Source organism: Ornithodoros turicata, chromosome 3, assembly GCF_037126465.1.
Source record: "Ornithodoros turicata isolate Travis chromosome 3, ASM3712646v1, whole genome shotgun sequence".
In the NCBI taxonomy this organism is placed as follows: Eukaryota; Metazoa; Arthropoda; class Arachnida; order Ixodida; family Argasidae; genus Ornithodoros; species Ornithodoros turicata.
In genome coordinates this window covers 66,032,553-66,053,079 of record NC_088203.1, presented here as the reverse complement: position 1 = coordinate 66,053,079, position 20,527 = coordinate 66,032,553, and the positions used below count along the sequence as shown (strand labels likewise).

Here is a 20,527-nt window from a genome sequence, read left to right as displayed (position 1 = left end):
TTAAACACATTTCATGTGGCTAGAGTTGTGGCAATACAAAGTTATTGATGGACTTTGCCTGCAAATTGGCTATTCCAAGCGACACAGTGCACGAAACAAACCTTGGCAAACCTTTTGACTTCTAGTCCTGTGTAATGTCTACAGTGCATGTATATATACCATGATGGCGATGGCGATGCTGACAAGTACTAAACATATTGGGTACACACTCTCTCTCTCTCACTATGTAAAACAAACAGACAACAATCTGCAAATACGAGGGGGTGCTGAAAAGTTCTCGGCCCGACAAAGAAGAACTTGGCCTAAAGTCGTAAACCTATATTCAGTTCAACATACAGTCAAAGTCCTTTCCAACGAACTCTAAGGGGCCGCGGAAAATATTCATTGTAACGGTGACTTCGTTAAAAAAGACCGTGCAGCGATATTACAGTTTAAGCTGACCACAGTAGTCGCGATGCAATAGTTCGATGGTAGACTCAGGGAGAAACCTACCATGCACGTGTGAAAACGTCTGCCGCTCCAGCGGCGACCAAAATCCGACCGCGGAGTCGTAGGCCATATTAAGTTTCGCATCAGTTTCCGCTATGACAACATATTTCTGGGAATGAGTTCCGATACGAACCGCACATTGGTTTGTTTATGGTATGCTTCGCGGTTCCAATGACCGGAGTCGGATTAGGGTAGACTCTACGAGAAACCTATCACGCACGTGTGAAAACTACCAAAATGAAGTCCGACCACAGAGTCGTAGACCTCATTAAGTTTTGCATCAGTTTCCGCTATGACAACATATTTCTGGGAACGAGTTCGAATACGAACGGCGTGGAGGTTTGTTTACGCTACGCTTCGTGGAGCCGATGACCGGTGTCGCCACTGTCGCGGGCGATGCGGTCTTGTTTCTGAATGTAAAGAATCGTAGGGTGAACGTCTATACACAAGTTAAGACTGCCAATTCAAGCAGCCTGGTTATGGACTCAGACGGCTCATGCATATGCAAGCTTATTTAGTCATTTATTGACTTCTGGCTAAAAAAAACTGTGTAATCTTTTTTTGAACAAGTGTGTTCAAAGCACTCCTTGAACAAAACGACTTTAGGCCATCGAGCATCCTGAAATGTTCCTCTGAAGCATCTGAACACAATGATAGGAAGTGTTGCACTTTTTCAAGCATCTCCACTGCCCCCACTGCTGTTATCAGCGCAACAGAGGCTTGATCTTCATCATCGCTGCTTTCATCATCCGTGCCTTCCATCGTCCGTGCCTTCCATCGTGGTGGCATGGTTCTCAAACTGAATCTCCTCACAGATGTCTGCGTCACTATTTAGTTGAGACCTCGCTGTAACTTCATCATCCGCGGCGATGAAATCCGCGGGACCAACTCCGTCAGGGATACCAAATGCCTCTGTGTAGCCGTGCCACGCATCAAGGATGAACGCTCCCTCGTTGTCATTTGGTCTGACACCCCATCGGTCTGACACCCCAGCTTGGTTCGTGCTGTCTTCCTCCGTGAACCCAGCTTTCCTCCAGCAGTTCTTTATAACCTCAGGTGTCAAGCTCCACCATGCTCCGGTTATCATGTCAATTGCTTGACGCACGTTGATGTCCGTTGGCCTCGTGGATTTATTCCTGATGTTAAGTAAAATGTGCTCGAGCATCCTTTTCCGATAATGGGCCTTCGCCGAGCGAATGATTCCCTGGTCCAAGGGCTGGAGAAGGGACATACAGTTCGGTGGCAGCATCACAACCTTCACGTTTGTCACGTTTGTCATTTTAGGAAACTTGAAATGCGCCGAACAATTGTCAAGCACGAGAGCGATCTTTTTCTTCTCGTTCTTCATCCTTTTGTCGAGCCTTGTCAACCAGTAATAGAATATTTCCGCGGTCATCCACGCCTTCTTGTTCCAGTTGTAATCAGCTGGGAGGTTGATTACATTCTTGAAAGCACGTGGCTTTCGGCACTTTCCGATTACCAGAGGCTTAAGCTTTACAGAGCCCGTCATGTCGCAACACAGAAGAACCGTAACTCTTTCCTTTGATCGTTTTCCTCCCTTGCATTTCTCACCTTTTACAGTCATCATCCGTTCGGGCAGCAGTTTGTCAAACAATGCAGTCTCGTCTGCATTAAACACATTCTCTGGGTCGTACTCGGAAAGCACTTTCGCAATTTCTTGCTCTCTCCAACTTGCCGTGACGTCTTGTGGGGCGGACTTTTCTTCACCGGCGAGTCCTCTGAAGACGATGTCGTGCTGAGCACGAAATGCTCGGAGCCATCTGTCGGATCCCTTGAACCTGTCCTCAATTCCATATACTGTATTAGTGGTTAAATTCGCGGGCTCAATAATTTGCAAATTTGCGAAGAGCTAGGATCGGGGAATTTTTCGCGGAACCGTAAATTCGCGGTACCTCAGTGCATCGACCTCACACGAGGCGTCTTTGGGGCTTTCCACCTTGAACTAACAAAAGGACAACAACCCTGGACAATAACCAATTTCATCACTTTTAAGCCCTTCTGACTCAGAGTCCTGAAATCAGGTTCTGAACTGAAAGCGTAGTATAAGTAGGGCCTGACTTTTTAGGGTTAAACCCGTATCCGCCCGATATTTACCCCCCGAACGAAATCTGTAAAATCCGGGTTTAACCCGAATCTACCCGAAAACATCCGGGTCGCGTAGCACACACATAAGCGTGCATTAAAATAAAGTTTGATAACATTGCTAAACATTAGTTCCATGTTAAGACAAATTTTTATTAAACAAAAAAAAATCACCCGAATACACCCGAATTCCTGACGACAGAATATGCCGTAACGGGATTTAACCCGAATACACCCGAATTTTCAAATGAAAAATATCACCCGATATTTACCCCCCGAATTTGGCCAAAAATAAAACCCGAAAAAGTCAGGCCCTAAGTATAAGGATGTAATAAACCACGTACATAAGATGTGTCAGCGTCCTGTGCCTTATTTCTTTCTCGTATTTTTCAGTCATTGCTTCGTATATTTCGCGGGACTTTAAATTCTCGAAAAATAGGTCCTCGCGAAAATTACTACTTATACAGTATGCACGCAAAATCTCTTGCTTTAGTGCACAACATCAGTCCAGAGGCTGGTATATCCTGAGACCGCACCTCGAGGAACCACTTGTACACCGCCTTGTCGACATCCTCGAAGTTGGCGGCCCGCATTCTCTTCCATGATGGTGCACCTCCGCTGTTGCCGTATTCCTTTTCAAGCTTCGCCCAGTCCTTCAGGAATGTTGACAGTGTCGACGCACTGATGCCAAACTCCTTGGCTACGTCGCATTTCTTTTTTCCTGCGTCAACTGCATTCAAGACGGCTATCTTCTCCTCCAGGGAAAACTCTTCGTTTCATGGGACGTTCCTTAGCCATCATGGACGACTGACGAAATCTGGCAGTGACCACGCTGTCTTAACACTTCTTAACCATTTTTGACATTCCTAGAAGGACAATAACCTTCATCTACCATGCATTTTGTGCCCTATTTAGCCAGCTCATCAGGTCACTGTTACTACGGGCGCACCACACTTTTGGTCAGTACGCTATCAGTCAAAAGACAGCAGCCCGTTTCGTTTTTGTGTTCAGCCCCTTGAGTGAGTCAGTGGCCACGTGGTTTCTGGAGGCACATGACCTCCGCCCGTGTCCTCCGATAACGCGATCACAAAACCCGCAGAAACCGGAAACTACGGGTGCGTGACTCAGGTGGAGAGGGGCAAACGACGCTGCGTGGCATGCTGCGCGGCCCATTGCCACATGTCGGGAGCATTTCTTTCGTAACTTCGTTGTATGGGCCATGCGCTTCGGCGATCGGACCGCAGAATTACTTCTTTATTTCGGGTAGTTTCGTTGTAAACGATTTCGTTATAAATGTTCCAATTATACATTGCACCCTATGGAGCGCTGACCGGACCGTGAAAAACGTTCGTTATAACGGCCTTTTCGTTATAAAGACATTTGTTGTAAAGGACTTTGACTGTATTCACATAAAAGTTCAATGCATGTCGCACATCATTTCTGAAGCATCTTTAACCACTGAAAAAGAGAAATCCAACATCTGCGTTCCGAAATATGCTTTGGCTGCTCCTATCACATCCGAGTCCTCCCAAGAATCTCTTTTCTTTCAAACTTTCTTGCAGGTTTGGATACAAAAACTAGTTTGATGGGGCAAAATCCAGCGAGTACGGTGGATGTTGAAATTTATTCAAATCGCAAGTCCTTCAGAATCTGCATTGTCTTGCCCGTTTTGTGAGCCAGTGCATTGCAAAAGAACGCCTCCCCCCGCACCGTTTTTCTTTCAAAGCCTCCTTTAACTGGCAGAGTGAGCTACAGTATGGTGCATTAATGGTTTCATTTTTCTGGAGATACCCGGTTATCAATACATCTTCCTTGTCCCAGAAAATGGTGGCCATGACCATTTTCGCCTTTTGAGTCTTGAATTTCATTGACCTCAGGAAAACCCAAGTGCCGCCATTCCACGGACTGTTTTTTGTCCCTGTCTCATAGTGATGCAACCATGTTTCATCAACTGGAGGCATCCATTTGCCTTGTTTCTCATCAGCATTCAAACATTTTGGCACCCACTTGGCTTCCGCATACCCAACTCTTCATGAGTTACAATCCTCAATGGGTTAAGTAGGTGCTCCATTCGCTTAACGGGCGGCTCATATCACAAAGTGCTCCTTTCAGAGCGTACTCGAGCAAAAGTCTATCACTCGGAACCTTTTTTAGGGCAAGAAAGTGACCAACTTCCTTCGCTGGGACTTCTGCCTTTGGTTTCAACTTTCACCGCTAGCAGAAGTAAACCACCACATGATGCGGAGTGGAGCATAGAGTCCCACGCACATTTGTTTCATGGTTAACTTGCTGCTCCAGATTGAAGTACGCTGTGTGCTCGTGCAAATGTGCTGGTGCATGGACTTAACGCACCCAATGCGTACCCTGGATATGCTTAAGGTCTCCACAATTGTTTTAGCCGAGATTCTCTGATCTGCCAAAATGAGTTCTTTTCTTTTCTTTTTGTGTGTTAGCGCCGTGAAGCAATTGTGGCTATGAGTGGCATACAGATGTGGATTGATGTGGAGAGGAGTGGGGGACAAGGGGGTTAGTGTGCGTTCTGGGCCGACTTCAAGGGGAACTGTGCCAACATTCATCTGGAAAGTCTTTGGAAAACCCAGGGAAAACCTCAGACTGCACAGCTGGTGGTAGGATTCGAACCCACCACCTCCCAGTCTTCAGACCTTGGCTACCACCAACAAGTGGGACGCCAAAATGAGGTCATGGACACAGTCAACAACTTTTGGTGTTGACACCATTGGTGTCAAAATCTGTCAAAATCCTCATGCTGAAAGTTGGCACACCGCTTCTTCATGGTTGAGCATGATTAGATAAGAGGTTTTCTGGAAATATTTTTTGCAAAGTTTGGGGGGTAAAAATTTGGTAAGAAACAGCAGCGCCCAATTCTGGTGAATTCGTGTGTGAATTTTTCAAGAAACTGGTCTATTAGTCTTGATATGTATCAGAAATTTTAAAAGTAAAGAGCTTCCAAGCTATACTGTCTCCTACATAATGAGGAGTGTGCTGAAACATCCATGGCAATTCAAACCTGCAAACACCAGTTCAACCTAAACAGTTGTTTACAAAAAGCATGGCACTCATCTTAAGAGTGCCGGAGCTGATGTGTTGCCTTTCAGGCCTCTGCACACATAGTGTAGCTTGCTCAGTGACCTTCCTACATGACAGCTGTGTAATTCCACACCAAATGATCCACACATGCTGCTCGACCGTCACCGATATATACATATATATATCTTTTTTTTTTTTTTTTTAAGTTGTGCAGGTAGAGAACTTTGAGGAAAAGTAGTTTGGAAGGTCTCTGTTAAAAATGTTTTCTTCAATATTTGAAACTGCTCGAAAGGTTGCGCTGAGTGAGAAGAGTGCACCTCACGTTCTCATGAGTCATTAGTTCATGCTTAATTCTATAACTTTAAAAATGTGATTTTTATGTGACTGGAAGATGCAACACTCTACCCTGTGCACCTCATGCGAAGTAGGTTTCCCGCTCGCCCTCTAATAGGACGCGATTTTCACTGTAATTTTTTACCACCATAATTTTAGAATTCACCGGTAAAATAAACGCGGTATCATGCTGTATGGTGTTCCAGGTGTACACAAAAAAAAGTTCAGTTTTTCACTGAGCCGTACCTCCTTCAATAGGGACACTCGAAAACGAAAGTTTCACAAATTTCGCAATTTTTGAACGCTTTGTATGTGTTTGTCCTTTCTATGTTGTTCCTGCCTCAGAACATGAGTTTCTCTCAACGTTTATAGGGTTGCGGCTGAACAAACGAATGTAAGCGCGTATAAGATTATTTTGAATCCTGACCTGTTTTGATGCTTGTCTGTAAATAAATCTTCTGGAAAAAAACAGCCTCTTATATTTCCGGTGTCGCGTGAGTGCGAACGTGCAGCAAAGCCATGACGTAGCGACATTTGCCAGCAAGCCATGACGTGTCTCTGACATAGCTAGCATGTGCTGCCAATGCATCAAGCCCTCATTCGGAGAGGCTCCCTTTAGTTGGAATGAATGGGATTGCACTTTACGCATTTACTTTAGTATAACATTCGCTTTTCCCTCTCGTGCCGACTGCGTACCCTCGTAAGTAGAGAAGTAGCAAAGAACAACAATAAATCATTAGGAGAAATTAAACAAGAACGATAAGTTGTACTCAGATATTTCATCACAAATTTAATAACTTTTCATGTGAAGGAAGGAAGACTTAAAGGGTCACTAAAGTGCAAAAATTTTTCTTGGCGATATGAAAGATTCCGTCATCATGCAATAATGCAAAAGGAATGAGATGCACCATTAGTATATAAAACGTGAATAAAGGTGCCAGTTTGAAGGTTCCTCTTTCCTTCGTCTGAATCGGCGCAAAATGTCAAGGGTACGTCAGCCCCAGCGCATCCACTTGTCAAAGGAAGTATATTGGAGGAACTGCCCCTTCCCATATTTCTTTGTCCAATCAACGCGTTACGAGGGCGACTTGGGTGTGATGTGTAGGGGTACACCTCTCCAGGACGTATATCATATGCATATTCTGTAGTAGTGGAAGCTTTCGCTAATACTGCCATACAAGGCAACAGGAACAGAATTGTGCACACTCAACATGATCAAATGAGTGCTTGATAAACAAAACTTTACGGAACAGAGGCTACGTAGTCACTGCGAGCAGCCCTACCAACTGCCAGGGGAGCAGTATGGATCATTAGATTGCAGATGCGTGCACAACAGAAGCTAGAGCAGTGCTGAGGCAGTTATAACAGCGCAGTTAAGTCCATCTCTTGTTGTATGTTCTGCAGTGCTATTCCCGACAATACGGTTCCTAGTGAAACACATCTTGAAAAAAAATATCTGTACGTTATCTTCATTAGCAGATGGGGCATTTCGTCATTAAGACGTGAAACTCCTCATTACACACAAGCAGCGTGAATCGCGAAATAGTGGTGTACTTGTTATTCTTCCTGAGTTGCATTGCGAGTGTATTCGAAATAATGAGCATTGAGTACAGAACATACCTGCTTCCAGTAGCCTATGAGAACCACAAACATCAACTCATTTAGAGCCCCCTTTAACACTGTTTTTCCGAGAACTACCCTCGTTCCCAGTCTACTCCCACACCTGTGCGATCGACTTATGGTCTGCCATGAGCAGCGATCTTGGTTTCTCTTGGCATCTGATACTTAGCCAACTGCGCGTTGTTCAAAATTCAACGAGTTTCTAAAATTCTCTAATGTTTCGCTACTTTTGAGAAAAAGAAATAAAATATAACAAATATACAAGTATATATGTATATTTATGTTCAGCCATGGTGTCTTAATCATTGACAGTGACATCATTTGCGAATGACATTCTTTTTCTTCATGGAGTTCGATGCAATACAAACGAATGTGCGAATGTGGCAATGCCATTCAATTTCGTGTGACAAAGGTATAACACATTCTGTAAAGAAATGTCATTTGCCTTTTATTTAGTTAAATGTTACCAGTCATAGTAATTAGTTTCTGCACGATTTCATCGACAATAATAATAATTTGTGGCTTACTCATTACTCCTCCACGACCACATGATGCATTAGCATTACTTATTACCAAGATGTAATGCATCACTGGTAATGTATTACTTTGCAGTACCCCATACCTCTGGCCCGGAATGGCGAATATGGAATGTGTGTACGAGCCAACCGTGCTACTAAATTTATTAAAATTATTAAAAAGTAAAGTTATTTTGTTTATGAAGTTTTATACACGTGGGGCCCTATTCTGAGCTGCTGTCGTGCGCCACCAACAGTGTTGATAGAGGAGTATCGGTAAGGAGCGATGCCTGCCAGTTTTGATATTCCCATGTTGCCTTCAACGATAGCATGCTTGGCGTGTTGACTGTTGCTTGACTTAGCTGCAGGGTTTAGATGTCTGGGAACGAGACGCTGCTCTGTTAACCAGTTGCGCAGCAAGAGGAGAATCGTGGACCAATATATAAAAAAATGTTGGAATTCATGACTGAGCACCGCAGTTTATTCACAGTCGCTGCCCTGCATCTGATGTGGCTCTGAGGCTGCCATTAACACATGATGAGCAGAGACTATTATGTAAGATCTCAGTATAAAGTAGCTTAAACCTCTCATATGTGGTATTGTATAACACATGGAAAGCACATCCCTGGCTGTATCTGTTATCTCAGCAACATTTGCATCAAGGCCAGGGTGAGCTCCTCACATAAATCCCATGCTGTTGCCTGAATGAGCCGAAAAACTTTGGCGCGAACTAAACACCGGCGCTGACCATGGCGGTGTTGATACACGCGAATTGACTTGCAGCCATCTTGACAGCTTAATGACAGAGCCGGGGATGTAGTTCCCACGAGCGACACATTTGGAGCACCAAATCCTCATTGCTAGCGTTATGTTGTCACGTACAACATGCGCTAGCTCCCCGATGACACACGCTACAGACCCAGATCGGAATAGGCCCCTGATTATATAGAATGAAGACCCTATGCAACGCATTCCTTGTTCAATACGACACTGCAAGGTGGTACGTGGATGCAAGTCTGTTAATCCAATCAATGGTGGCATTGTATCAGATACACCAGATAATAGCAAAGCAAGTCTAGCAGCCTGGTGTGCCTTTTATGTAAGCCAATAACAGCTGAATTCATGGAATAGTCTCCTTCCTGTGCAGTTTTGTGTTCAAGTGGAAAGTATGTGATAAGGATGCCATTGTGCTTCATGTTTCAATTTCTTTGTACTCATGAATTGCTTGGACTGAATATAACCAGGTCTGGATACAAATGTGGAAGGCGTAGACAGCTTCAACCCAATCACTAAGGAAGACTTTGACCAGTTCCGCAAAGCACTGTGTGCTAAGCTAACAACATTGGAAGTAAGTATTTCACATTTGTTTGTGCCTTTAGCAAATACGATGATACTTCCTGTTAATTTGAACTCGAACAGAACCAAAAATTTGTTGGAATAAAGCAGAGTTAGATCAAAAGGGAGCCGCTCTGAATAAGGGCTTGATGCGTTTGCATAGCATACTGTCTGCATCAGAGATATTGTTTCATAGATTGCGTCATACGACTCGCTAGGCCTTGCCGTACATTCGCGGATGGCGGAAATATAAGAGGATCATTCTTTCCAGAATATTTATTACAGGCAAGCATCAAAATAGCTGAGGGCAAAAAATAATCTTATGCGCGCTTGTGTTCGTTTCTTCAGCCATGACCCTGTAAATGTGGTTTGCTGTGTTAAGCCCAACCCAATTGCGAACCCCACAAACATTAATATTGCAAACTCAATTCGAGAAAATATTGAATTGCTGCCTTCTTTTTGACTGTGTTGTCAACAGGAAGGGTCTTGACCTCCTCACCCCTCAGACTATTGAGACTTGCTTGCTTTGCTGGCTACAAGAAAGCAGCATCGTTCTATCCCTTTCGCATTTGTACATACCATTACGGTGTGCACAAATCATCACTTCGCAAAATCAAGAACATGTGATTTCTCGACGGCTTCTCGCCAATATGGCAGGATGCGCCGGATCCACTCTTGGTAACGAGCCTCCGCTAGCGAAACATAAGCAATAGATGACTGAAATTTTACATGAGAAATCCATATCCCTTTCAGGTCCTGCCCACACAAATGTGTGGCTTTAGAAACTAGCGAATATGGTTTGGGCAATTGCCCGTATTTTTTGCAACCTTGTTACTCGTTATTCTCTGGTAAATACGGAACCAAAACTATGTCATTTTAGATTGCATGAAACGTAACTTTATTTTAAAATAATCCATGGCCACTGCTGTGTGTGGCTAGGAAAAAGAGTTAATGGCTATTTTTTTCGCATTTTATGAACGCTTTTTTTTTACAAAATATGCATGCATGTCGTAGGCTTGGAAGAAATTTCATGCACCCCTCACTTGTCTACAATGAGGATTATACTGTATTTCTGTATGCCTGGCAAACACCACATCTTGTTCCAGCAGGCAGGTCTAGGAGATTGCTTGTGTCATCATATCGTATGGCACCGTTCACATCCTTATTTAGTGTGTGGGAAGTTTCCTCACCTTGATGCAACGTTGACTGTGGCAATATTTTTGACACTATGAGTATATCACTATACTTTGACAATACCAAACTTCGCATCAGTGTTAGACGTGCAATGGTGCAGGCGAGCTGGTACATTGTAAAATGACGATTAAACCTTAGACAAGGAACACAAAATAACAACACGACACATTCTCTAACTCAGCAACCCATTGAATGACATAAACACCTACACTCCCAATACCATGACCATATAACAGAACAGTGCTGTTTATTGTTATTCCAGAAATCGGCCCTGTACATTGGGTTCATAGATGAGCTGCTGAGAGACATCAGCATAAACAGTAAGTATAGTGCAAGCTTTTTCCCTAGCCTCATGTGCATTTGGTTCCACGTTAGGTTCCACGATTTCCAAGTTTATTTTTTGGGATATTCTGAAGGTGTTTTCCGGTGTTTTTGTCACATAGCACAACCGCTGAAATACTCAAAGATGGCAGCACTTATAAATAAGGCATACATATTACCTCCTTGTACGGTAGAGTCACTGAATAGGGTACCTATTCAGTGGTGCCTCTAGGCAAGGAAGCAGTTCACCTGTATTACACTGATGCTTAGCACATTGCTAAGCGAAGGATGTTGCATAATGCATTTGGGTCCAAAGAGCTACCCTTCCTTGTTGTGGGTGCTAGTAACCCACGGCACTTGACACAAATGGAAACTAACCTTGTCAACCAGTCATCAGTGCATGGCTTTTCTTGCTGGGCTCTCAGTTACTGGAACCCTTTTAATTCCCCTGGAATGCCTTAAATTTTACTGGTGTATGTTCTTGGAATAATTTGAAAACCCCAAACACTATCTATGATGTAAGAGACTTGTACAACAGCTTTCTGCATTACAACATTACTTTAGTTCATGATATCATGAGGTCGCTCGACGTGCAACAGCAAGGTGTTACTACATACAGTTGCCAACTGATTTACTTTACTTCAGGGAGCCGTAAAGTTGCTCTGAATTTTCTAGCACACCAAATTTTTAGTCTCTTTAGGGCTCTCTCCATTGCTTCCAAAAGCCCTTATTCGAAGCTGCTAAAGTGGTTTTAAAAGTTGTCCATGTATGCGTGCTCTGCCATAAACAAACATGAGAAAATGTTCACAGCAAATTTCTGAGAGTAGCCTCTGAGTTTCGCAGTGACTGTGTTTTCATGTTCAACCTGAGCATATACGAGTCACTCTCAATTCACTCTAGGCAGATGAAAGTTTCTGAGTAGCTGAAATTAGGTGAACTTGCAAAACATAGCTAGAGTAACCCATATGTGGTCATTCTCAGTGATTGTGCTCCATAGTAGTGATGATTAGGCTCATGACATCACACATACTCAAGTCATAGGAGTCATGTGCCAATACTTGGCACTTGTGTCAGAAGACTTGCAAACTGTCTCTAACGGAGTATTGAAACTTTGCTGTAGCGCAGTGTCTGATCTACACTAGTGCCACTCAAATGTGCCCTGCAAATTCATCGTGAAAATGCTTTCATTTAAGATATTTTTGAAAACATGCATAAATTACTTTGGGAACTCTTTGGGAATAGCGCTGTACTACATTGGCATAGCCATGCAGGTTCACTATTTCTAGCCAGCTTTTTTTTTCCTTTCATAAGTACATGCATTTCTAAGCGTTTTCTAGCATAAGCATCCATTTTGTATATTCTCCCAGTCGAAAATCACAAGCTGGAACCATTTGGAAACTCCAGTTGTTCCATCTAAGCTGGCTTATGGAACAAATCCCAGCATAGACCAGCTCAGATGGATCTACTTGAAACCAGCTTTGATGGATCCAACTTTAACCAGTCTTAATGGATCCAGCTGGAACCTTTTCAAATTGGTATTGTCCAGCTTAAACCAATTGTACATGGGCTCTAGTTCTCCTGGAACATTTTCAACTGGATATACCCAGCTTAAACCAATTGCATATGAACTTGAGCTCTGCTGGAACCATCTCAGCTGGTCACATTTCCTGCTTAGACCACCTCATCTGGTCTCTCGTGGTAAGCTGGAACCAGTTCAAACCCACAAAAACCATTCAGAGCCAGCATGATCCCTAACTGGTTCCAGCTTGTGATTTTTGACTGGGCTCCCATTCATGACAGTGTACATGTACATCCACAATATGCACATGTCATGAAGACAGCTCACAGTGTCTGTTCTGTGGAGGCTATGCCAGAACGTTGCTGTGCAATAAAGTAATGGTAGGAGAATGCACAATTTGGATGTTGCTAATACTAACGTTGAGATCGCTTATGATCTCAGTTGTCTCGCGACGTAAACCCCCAATTATATATATATATATATATATAAAGAGGGGGGAAAAGCCATTAAAAAAATAGGTAAATGATGCTAGACGTGTTTGAAATTCAAACTTACAGTTAAGATGGCTTCTACGGCTGCACGTAGAGGAACAGATACTCATTGAACGATGCGACAGCACCAGAGGACACGTGTTTCGCCGTGTTTGCGGCTCATCGGCCCTGGGTAGCTGCGCATCGTTCGGGATTGGCAAACCAGGGGTCACTCAGCGAGCGATATACACCTGGGAGGGTGACAGAGCACTCCTCAATGCCACAGTGCAAGCCAGTGAATTATAAAGAGGGGGGAAAAGCCATTAAAAAAATAGGTAAATGATGCTAGACGTGTTTGAAATTCAAACTTACAGTTAAGATGGCTTCTATGGCTGCACGTAGAGGAACAGATACTCATTGAACGATGCGACAGCACCAGAGGACACGTGTTTCGCCGTGTTTGCGGCTCATCGGCCCTGGGTAGCTGCGCATCGTTCGGGATTGGCAAACCAGGGGTCACTCAGCGAGCGATATACACCTGGGAGGGTGACAGAGCACTCCTCAATGCCACAGTGCAAGCCAGTGAATTATAAAGAGGGGGGAAAAGCCATTAAAAAAATAGGTAAATGATGCTAGACGTGTTTGAAATTCAAACTTACAGTTAAGATGGCTTCTATGGCTGCACGTAGAGGAACAGATACTCATTGAACGATGCGACAGCACCAGAGGACACGTGTTTCGCCGTGTTTGCGGCTCATCGGCCCTGGGTAGCTGCGCATCGTTCGGGATTGGCAAACCAGGGGTCACTCAGCTCAGGGGTCACTCTACCCAGGGCCGATGAGCCGCAAACACGGCGAAACACGTGTCCTCTGGTGCTGTCGCATCGTTCAATGAGTATCTGTTCCTCTACGTGCAGCCATAGAAGCCATCTTAACTGTAAGTTTGAATTTCAAACACGTCTAGCATCATTTACCTATTTTTTTAATGGCTTTTCCCCCCTCTTTATAATTCACTGGCTTGCACTGTGGCATTGAGGAGTGCTCTGTCACCCTCCCAGGTGTATATCGCTCGCTGAGTGACCCCTGGTTTGCCAATCCCGAACGATGCGCAGCTACCCAGGGCCGATGAGCCGCAAACACGGCGAAACACGTGTCCTCTGGTGCTGTCGCATCGTTCAATGAGTATCTATATATATATATATATATAGTAACGCATACCTGTCAACTCTCCTGATTCATCCGGGAGACTCCCGGATTCGGACCGGTTTGTGCGATTGTACGGCCGAGAAGCCAATCTCCCGGAAAATGCAGTTTCCCTTAAACCAATACCAATACCAGCCCAATTGCCATCGGCATCGCTGCAGCTTCCCTGAGCCTCTGTGTTACGGAGTTCAGGGGTTCTGGTCATGGTTCTACTTCCTGGGCATTTCCTCCATGTTTCGGGCGACAGAGGTGCCTTTGCACTAGCTGTTTCGACCTTGCGTACCTCGCAAAGAGAACCTCGACCTCGAAAAGAGAACAGAGACATTGTTTTGTGTCCTCACGTTCTTTTGAGAAAGTGTCATAGCCTTGTCATAGCTTGACACCCAGATAGTTTCTTGGAGAGAGCAAAGTCTGTTGCTGCAAAACTTGTGCCCGACGAGCCTGCTGGGGTGAAGTGTGCTCCTGTTACATATGCAAATAAAAGCCACCCAACATCGGCTTTCTCCTCTCCCCCCAATTTGGATGTTCCCAAGTTGGCAGGTATGCTAACGTTGAGAGTTTTGCTGAGTGATTTAAAGGGACTATCACATCCGGAAAGGTGTGCATGAGATGGTGATGGTTTCACAGTATCCTTGGCCATGTTGCTCTTCTGATAATAGCATACTTATTAAATAAACAAGTTTTTAAGATTCCTGCTCCCTCTGCAGCAAAGCCAGAATGACGTAAGCCGGGCAACACGAATGGGAGCGCAGCACAGGTGATTATCTCCGAGCCTCAGGTGCTTCGTGTTTGCACCGCAATATACTAAGTGAAAAGACCTCAGTAAAAACGCTGACTTTCGTTAGCCAATCTCAGACATCTTCATGGCCTGCATACGCCATCATTCCTGCCTGGCGGTCGGTCGGTCGGACGCCAAGGTCTCTCTGCTGCTCCCTGATTGACCTTGTCTGCGCCAAAGGGCGTTCACCGATTGGCCTTGTCCAAGTGACGTTTTCATGTTCTCAACATCCGTCTGCGTTTGCCATGCATTGCATCAAATTGCACAGAGACAACTCCACTAATTCACGTTGGATTTTCAGCCTCATTATCATTGGTGAACGAGGAGTAAAATGGCATTGTAGTTTCAGAACCGACCGCGACGGATGTGATTGTCCTTCGAGGACTCATTGCAAAGAATGCATATCTATGGAGTCTGTTGCTTGTTTTGGTCTTTCAGCATGTCACGGTAGGAGATGAATAGCGCCTGTCTGCTTTGGCGGTGCCCCCCACAGAAAAAGTGCTTCTAATGTCCGCTGTTCAACTTCATCCCTTTCTGAAGTGGAATTTTTGTGCTGTGTTATGTGCTGGTGTGAGCAGAAAAGGCATATCACGGCAAACAAAGAGCAACCAATTACATTAAGAACATATACAAATGAAGTGATTGCAATTTTTAACTATACATTTACAAAACCTAGAATGTGAACACACGAAGCTTCCACATGCATTGGAAAAAACATAATCGGAGTGATTAACCGGACCAGCTTGCATGATTTGACAGGGAATCATCCAGGGGTAGCCATGTGTGACAATTCTTCATCATCCATACCCAGTGTTACTTAAGTAAAATAAGAAAAATCAGTCAATAAGTACAATCACCATAGCAGTGAGGAGATACTTATGGCATTGATTCAGTTGAGCCCATTTATTTAATCTTAGATTTAGCGATAGCTCTGATATTATGATCAAATTGCTGTTTCCTGTCAACTCACCCACTCAAGTACATGCAAACAAGACCTCGATATAATGATAGTTGTGAAAGCATTTTCTCGCGTATATGTAGCTGTAGAAAATGCAGTTGGGCAGACCGGGAAACAGTTGTTTATTCTATGACATGGAAAAATGAATAACAAAGCTACGCACATGTGAAGGCTAATGTGATGGGTACTAGTCGCGAGCACGTTTTACTATTTTCATAACAGTAGCAATCAATTCTGTGGCAGCCAGTAGTGCAAGATTCCATTGTTTGCCGTAGCCTGCATGAACACTTAAGTGAAAGTGCAGTGTGCTTAACTGAGAGGGATTGGATGTGTGTATTATGCGACTTCGAAGGTGCTCATTAGAAATAGAGGACAATGCAATTCTAATAGCGAGAACAGTTACGACAACACTGGGTGACAAACAATGTACTAAGTCGTCGATCTTAACAGGTGTAGAGCCTCACGTTGGCAGTTACGTTGTCCTTCAAAAAGCTTCTCTGTCACCTGCTCAACAGAACCGAGTGACGACAGAATGGAATTGTTTCCCGTTGATTTCGCAGAACGAGAAGCGCTATGTAGTTAACACGCGTAATGTTTACTGTCAAGACAAACGTCATTCACGTTCATCAGTTTGTCTTCATTCGTACAGGCTGCCGTATGACTTGCTAAAAACACTGCTTTTCCCATAGCTTTCCATGCAAATGCACAAAACAGAAGACAGTGCTAGCCTCGCCATCTAAAAAACGTGCCAAACACAATCGCAAAGCCAACGCTGTCTTTTTCCTCACCCCCAACGTGACGTTCTCTGGTCGCGCACTGGTGCTTGCTACTGTGGGTAGTTTCGTGCTGCGGGTGTTTTGTCTATTAACATTTTTTTCGGGGGCATTACTTCAGGGGACATTTTTTCCTGGACCCGATTGGGGAACTGGTGTCATTGGATAAGTCGTGGAAGGCCCTTTCATATGATATCAGGCTGTTACTTGTTTCGGTAGCCGAGTAGCAGTCGTGCTACTTTTTAAAGATGCTGACGAAACAAGTACAGTAAACCCCCGATAACTCGAAGTTGTAAAAACGGGAAAAAATTCCAAGATAAGCGGGGTTTCGAGTTAAGCGAACAGCGAAAATTAGTTGCCACGATGTTACCCCAATGCACTATGTTATGAAACGTAAAAAAAAAAGCGTTCCTACAGTAATAGGGCTCGTAAACAATTCCGAAACCATTTATTTTTTAACATCATCTGAGAGGGAATAACTTTGTAATAGCAATCTGCTTGGCATTCGCGTGTGGGAACAAGAAAGCATCTTCAAGCACTTCAATGGAATGCATGAGACGCTCTTCCCGGCATGTCACTACCATGGGCACTCTCGACGGTTTCAGTGTCACTCAGTTCACCACTTACTGGAACATTGCCCTCGTAAAGTGCATAGTCCTCGGTGTTCAAGTCCTCTAAGTCACTCTCCCCACAACGTGCGAGGTGCACATCGTTGCACAATTCATCACAGCCACTGAACTCGTCTGCTGGCTCCGGTACAGCGGTGGAAGACCAGAAACCCGCATGAACGAAACAGTTCACGATAATAATTGATAAGTGCCACCTTCCACTCCAAAGTCAGGGACTTGCATGTGCGTTGTTCAGCCATCACGCCGCGAAGAACGAAACGAAACTACAAAACTGAGACGCTCGGATGAATGCAGAGGAGGAGGAGGAGGAGTGAAGTTGGGTGGAAAGGGGAGTGCGATCTGCATGCCACAGCTAGCGGCGCGTGAGTAACTAGAGCCACGGACCGTGCAAGGACTGAAAGGCTTTGACCTTGACCTAGCCTGGGGGGCCGAAGAATGCACGTTATCAGCCGTAGGTACGTGGACCTACCGGTGATGGAATTTCGAGATATCCGTACTCGGGCAAAAAAGCTTCGACTTAAAAGGGCCCAAATACATAGGAAGCATTGAACGAGGATCTGGAAGAAAAAAAATCGAGTTAACGAGGGTTTACTGTATTTTTGTTACAAATTTTCAGCATCACTATCCCGATACTGATACTTTCGGAGCTCATCTCGGTGACAACTAAATTTTTTTTTAAACCGTAACTCGTAAACCATATTTCTTCTTCCCTGCATTTAAACAATTCGCCCTGTACCATGTCCTATTCTACCACAACCGAACTAGAATGGAGGCACAGAACACATTCCGACCGTCATTCTATATGGAGGCTATACCTGCTTCCACGTGTTCCGTATCAGGGATTATACCTCAGGAAATACTCCAATGGCTCTTGCAAACTGAAGGGGGTGACCCCTAAACTTTGTCTGAAGAGAATGAATCCTTTTCGAGAATTCTGTCAGTGTGACGTTGACCACAAACTGAGGTCATGGCCGGCAGGATACTCTGGATTGCTGGATTACGAAGCAAAGTGCCCTCCTCACAATGAGGCTGGGTTCTCTGGTGACATTACTAGTACATGTATATGGGCTTTCAGACCACTTGTTCCTGCTTTCAGCAAAAGTAGTGGATCAGGTATCGCATTACTTTTTATTGGTAACGGTAGTGGTGTTCCGTTACTTTTACGAATGTGTATCGATATTGGAACCTCGTTACTGATTTCCTAGGTACAGAGTACTGTATCAGTATCATGTTACCTTTTTGGTAATGGGTACAACACTGGATATCAGGTCTATTCATATTGCAAATATTCATATTTCTTGAAAAGCGTTAAGTATGCAGGGTATGCTCACATGTGCCATATTTGACCTCAGTTTCCTGAAAAATGCCACATTTTTAATCATTTACGGCACATGAGTAACTTCATACCTCTGCTTCACATTGCCAAAGGGCTTCTTTTTTCTCATTTTATGCGCCTGAAACATGTATCTTTTTCCCAAGACACTGTTTCCAGAGTGGTGGTCCCATGCTACTCTGCGTATGGGGACATACGCACTTGAAGAAAAACACATATTTGGGATACTATAAGTAAACCTGATATCATAGAAAAGGGCCTTTTACGAGCTATCGACTAACGAATCTCAGTTTCATGGGTCAAACCCTGGCAGGGGTAGTGGGGAAGTTTACATTTTTCTGATGCTCATGGAGACTATATATTTTTTTATAAAATTAACTGTGTAAGAGCAAAGTGTCAGACCAGTAACACAGAGACTGTAGCCTTGCCTCTCACATAAATAAGGAGTTCCCTTGTATCTCAAATACCTACGACTCAGGAAGCGCTCAATGTCGGCACAGAAGAAAGCGCTCGCAAGAGGCTTAGGAATTCCCCCCCTCCTCCTAAAAAATATCGCCTGCACGGGCCTGGTACGGGCACCTCATACATTATGCGAAGTCCCCTCCAACTTATATTTTTTTCGTTTGAGTTCGAAAACCTGACTTCCGCACCTTTTTTGATTTAAAATGAAACTGCCCTGATATCACGATCGAAATTTGCGTTCCTATCAATATTATTGTAAACAGGCTCGGCTGTACTTTTGTCTTCATTTTATCATTCACATGACTCAACTTACTGCTCTGTAACGACTCATTAAGTGCTAGGTTGCTGTGTTATTTATTGTCATTTTCAGAACGTTGTTGATGCATGGCTGATGTTACAAAAGTGACAAATATCGACACTGAGATACTCTGAATTGCCTTCACATCCCAATCCATAAGATCAGCAGCTTGCAATGAGGTAACACTAAAATGCATTTTCAAGAAGTGTCTTCTCTAAACCACTGCAGTGTGGGAATCACTACTTCTCACCATCATAAAGCAGACACTGGCTGAAACAGTGGAAATTTTGTCTAGTGAGCCAGTGACGAAAAACAGCCGTAGTGATGGGATGTCTCCAGGGGAACAGCCAAATGGAGTGATTGACATGTTGTGCTTAAAGGTAGCAGGAAGGATTGTTCATGTGTCAATACCTTAGCAAATATGTTGCACCATCCCAGCTCCACTGTTTGCGCAGTACATCCTCACTGCTCAGCTACAGCGAGATCCTTTGGTACCCGATGTGGTGTATGGTCGAGGGCTTGGGTGTCAGCTTGACCACTGCTGAAGCTGCCCAACGTATTGGGATCTAAAGTGTGCAGCTCGTTGTGTTTCTTGACACACCGGCATGAAGTTGTGCCATCTGTGTTTCATTAGTGGAACATTTTGCATGAAGAGACATGCAAGAAGACACCTCAGTTGAGACGCCTCGAATATCTTCCTCTATGTTTTAGGCATAGTCGTGACAGCAACAGTAGCTGTGGTTGTAGGCAGAGCTCCCTCACAAAATGCTTCTGCCCGTGTTTTACCAACCCATGTTTTACCATGGGTTCAGTGCATGCCAGTTCGCCATTTTGTTTGGACTGTTTAGACATCTGTCAATGCCTCCGCAGATATTGTTAACATGTTAAGTGGTAAATATCAACATAGGGATAAGTCTCAACTGTGTTACATCCTTGCCCACATCCACATGGCCACAGCATGGAAGATATGTCAACTTACATTGTCCGTATTCCAAAATGCACTGCATTACATTACATGTTGCTCATCTTGCTATGTGCAAGCGACTGCACATGCACTGTGTTGGCAAAGCCTACACCGAAGTAGTGTGGTCATCGAGAAAGGTGCTCTCCAACATCCAGCAAGTTTTTAGACAAGATGCATATGACA

At 44.1% G+C, this 20,527-nt stretch overlaps 1 protein-coding gene and 1 long non-coding RNA gene across 2 annotated transcripts in view; both read left to right on the top strand.

Moving 5' to 3' along the window:
• Window positions 1-20,527, top strand: part of LOC135388565 (uncharacterized) — a 285,782-nt gene that overhangs the window by 244,660 nt on the left and 20,595 nt on the right. The window lies entirely within an intron of this gene.
• Window positions 1-20,527, top strand: part of LOC135388554 (eukaryotic translation initiation factor 3 subunit J-like) — a 57,902-nt gene that overhangs the window by 36,349 nt on the left and 1,026 nt on the right. The window contains exons 6-7 of the mRNA XM_064618173.1: window positions 9,353-9,456; window positions 10,900-10,957. Coding sequence (XP_064474243.1) covers window positions 9,353-9,456; window positions 10,900-10,957 — 162 coding nt within the window. The remainder of the gene's footprint in view (window positions 1-9,352; window positions 9,457-10,899; window positions 10,958-20,527) is intronic.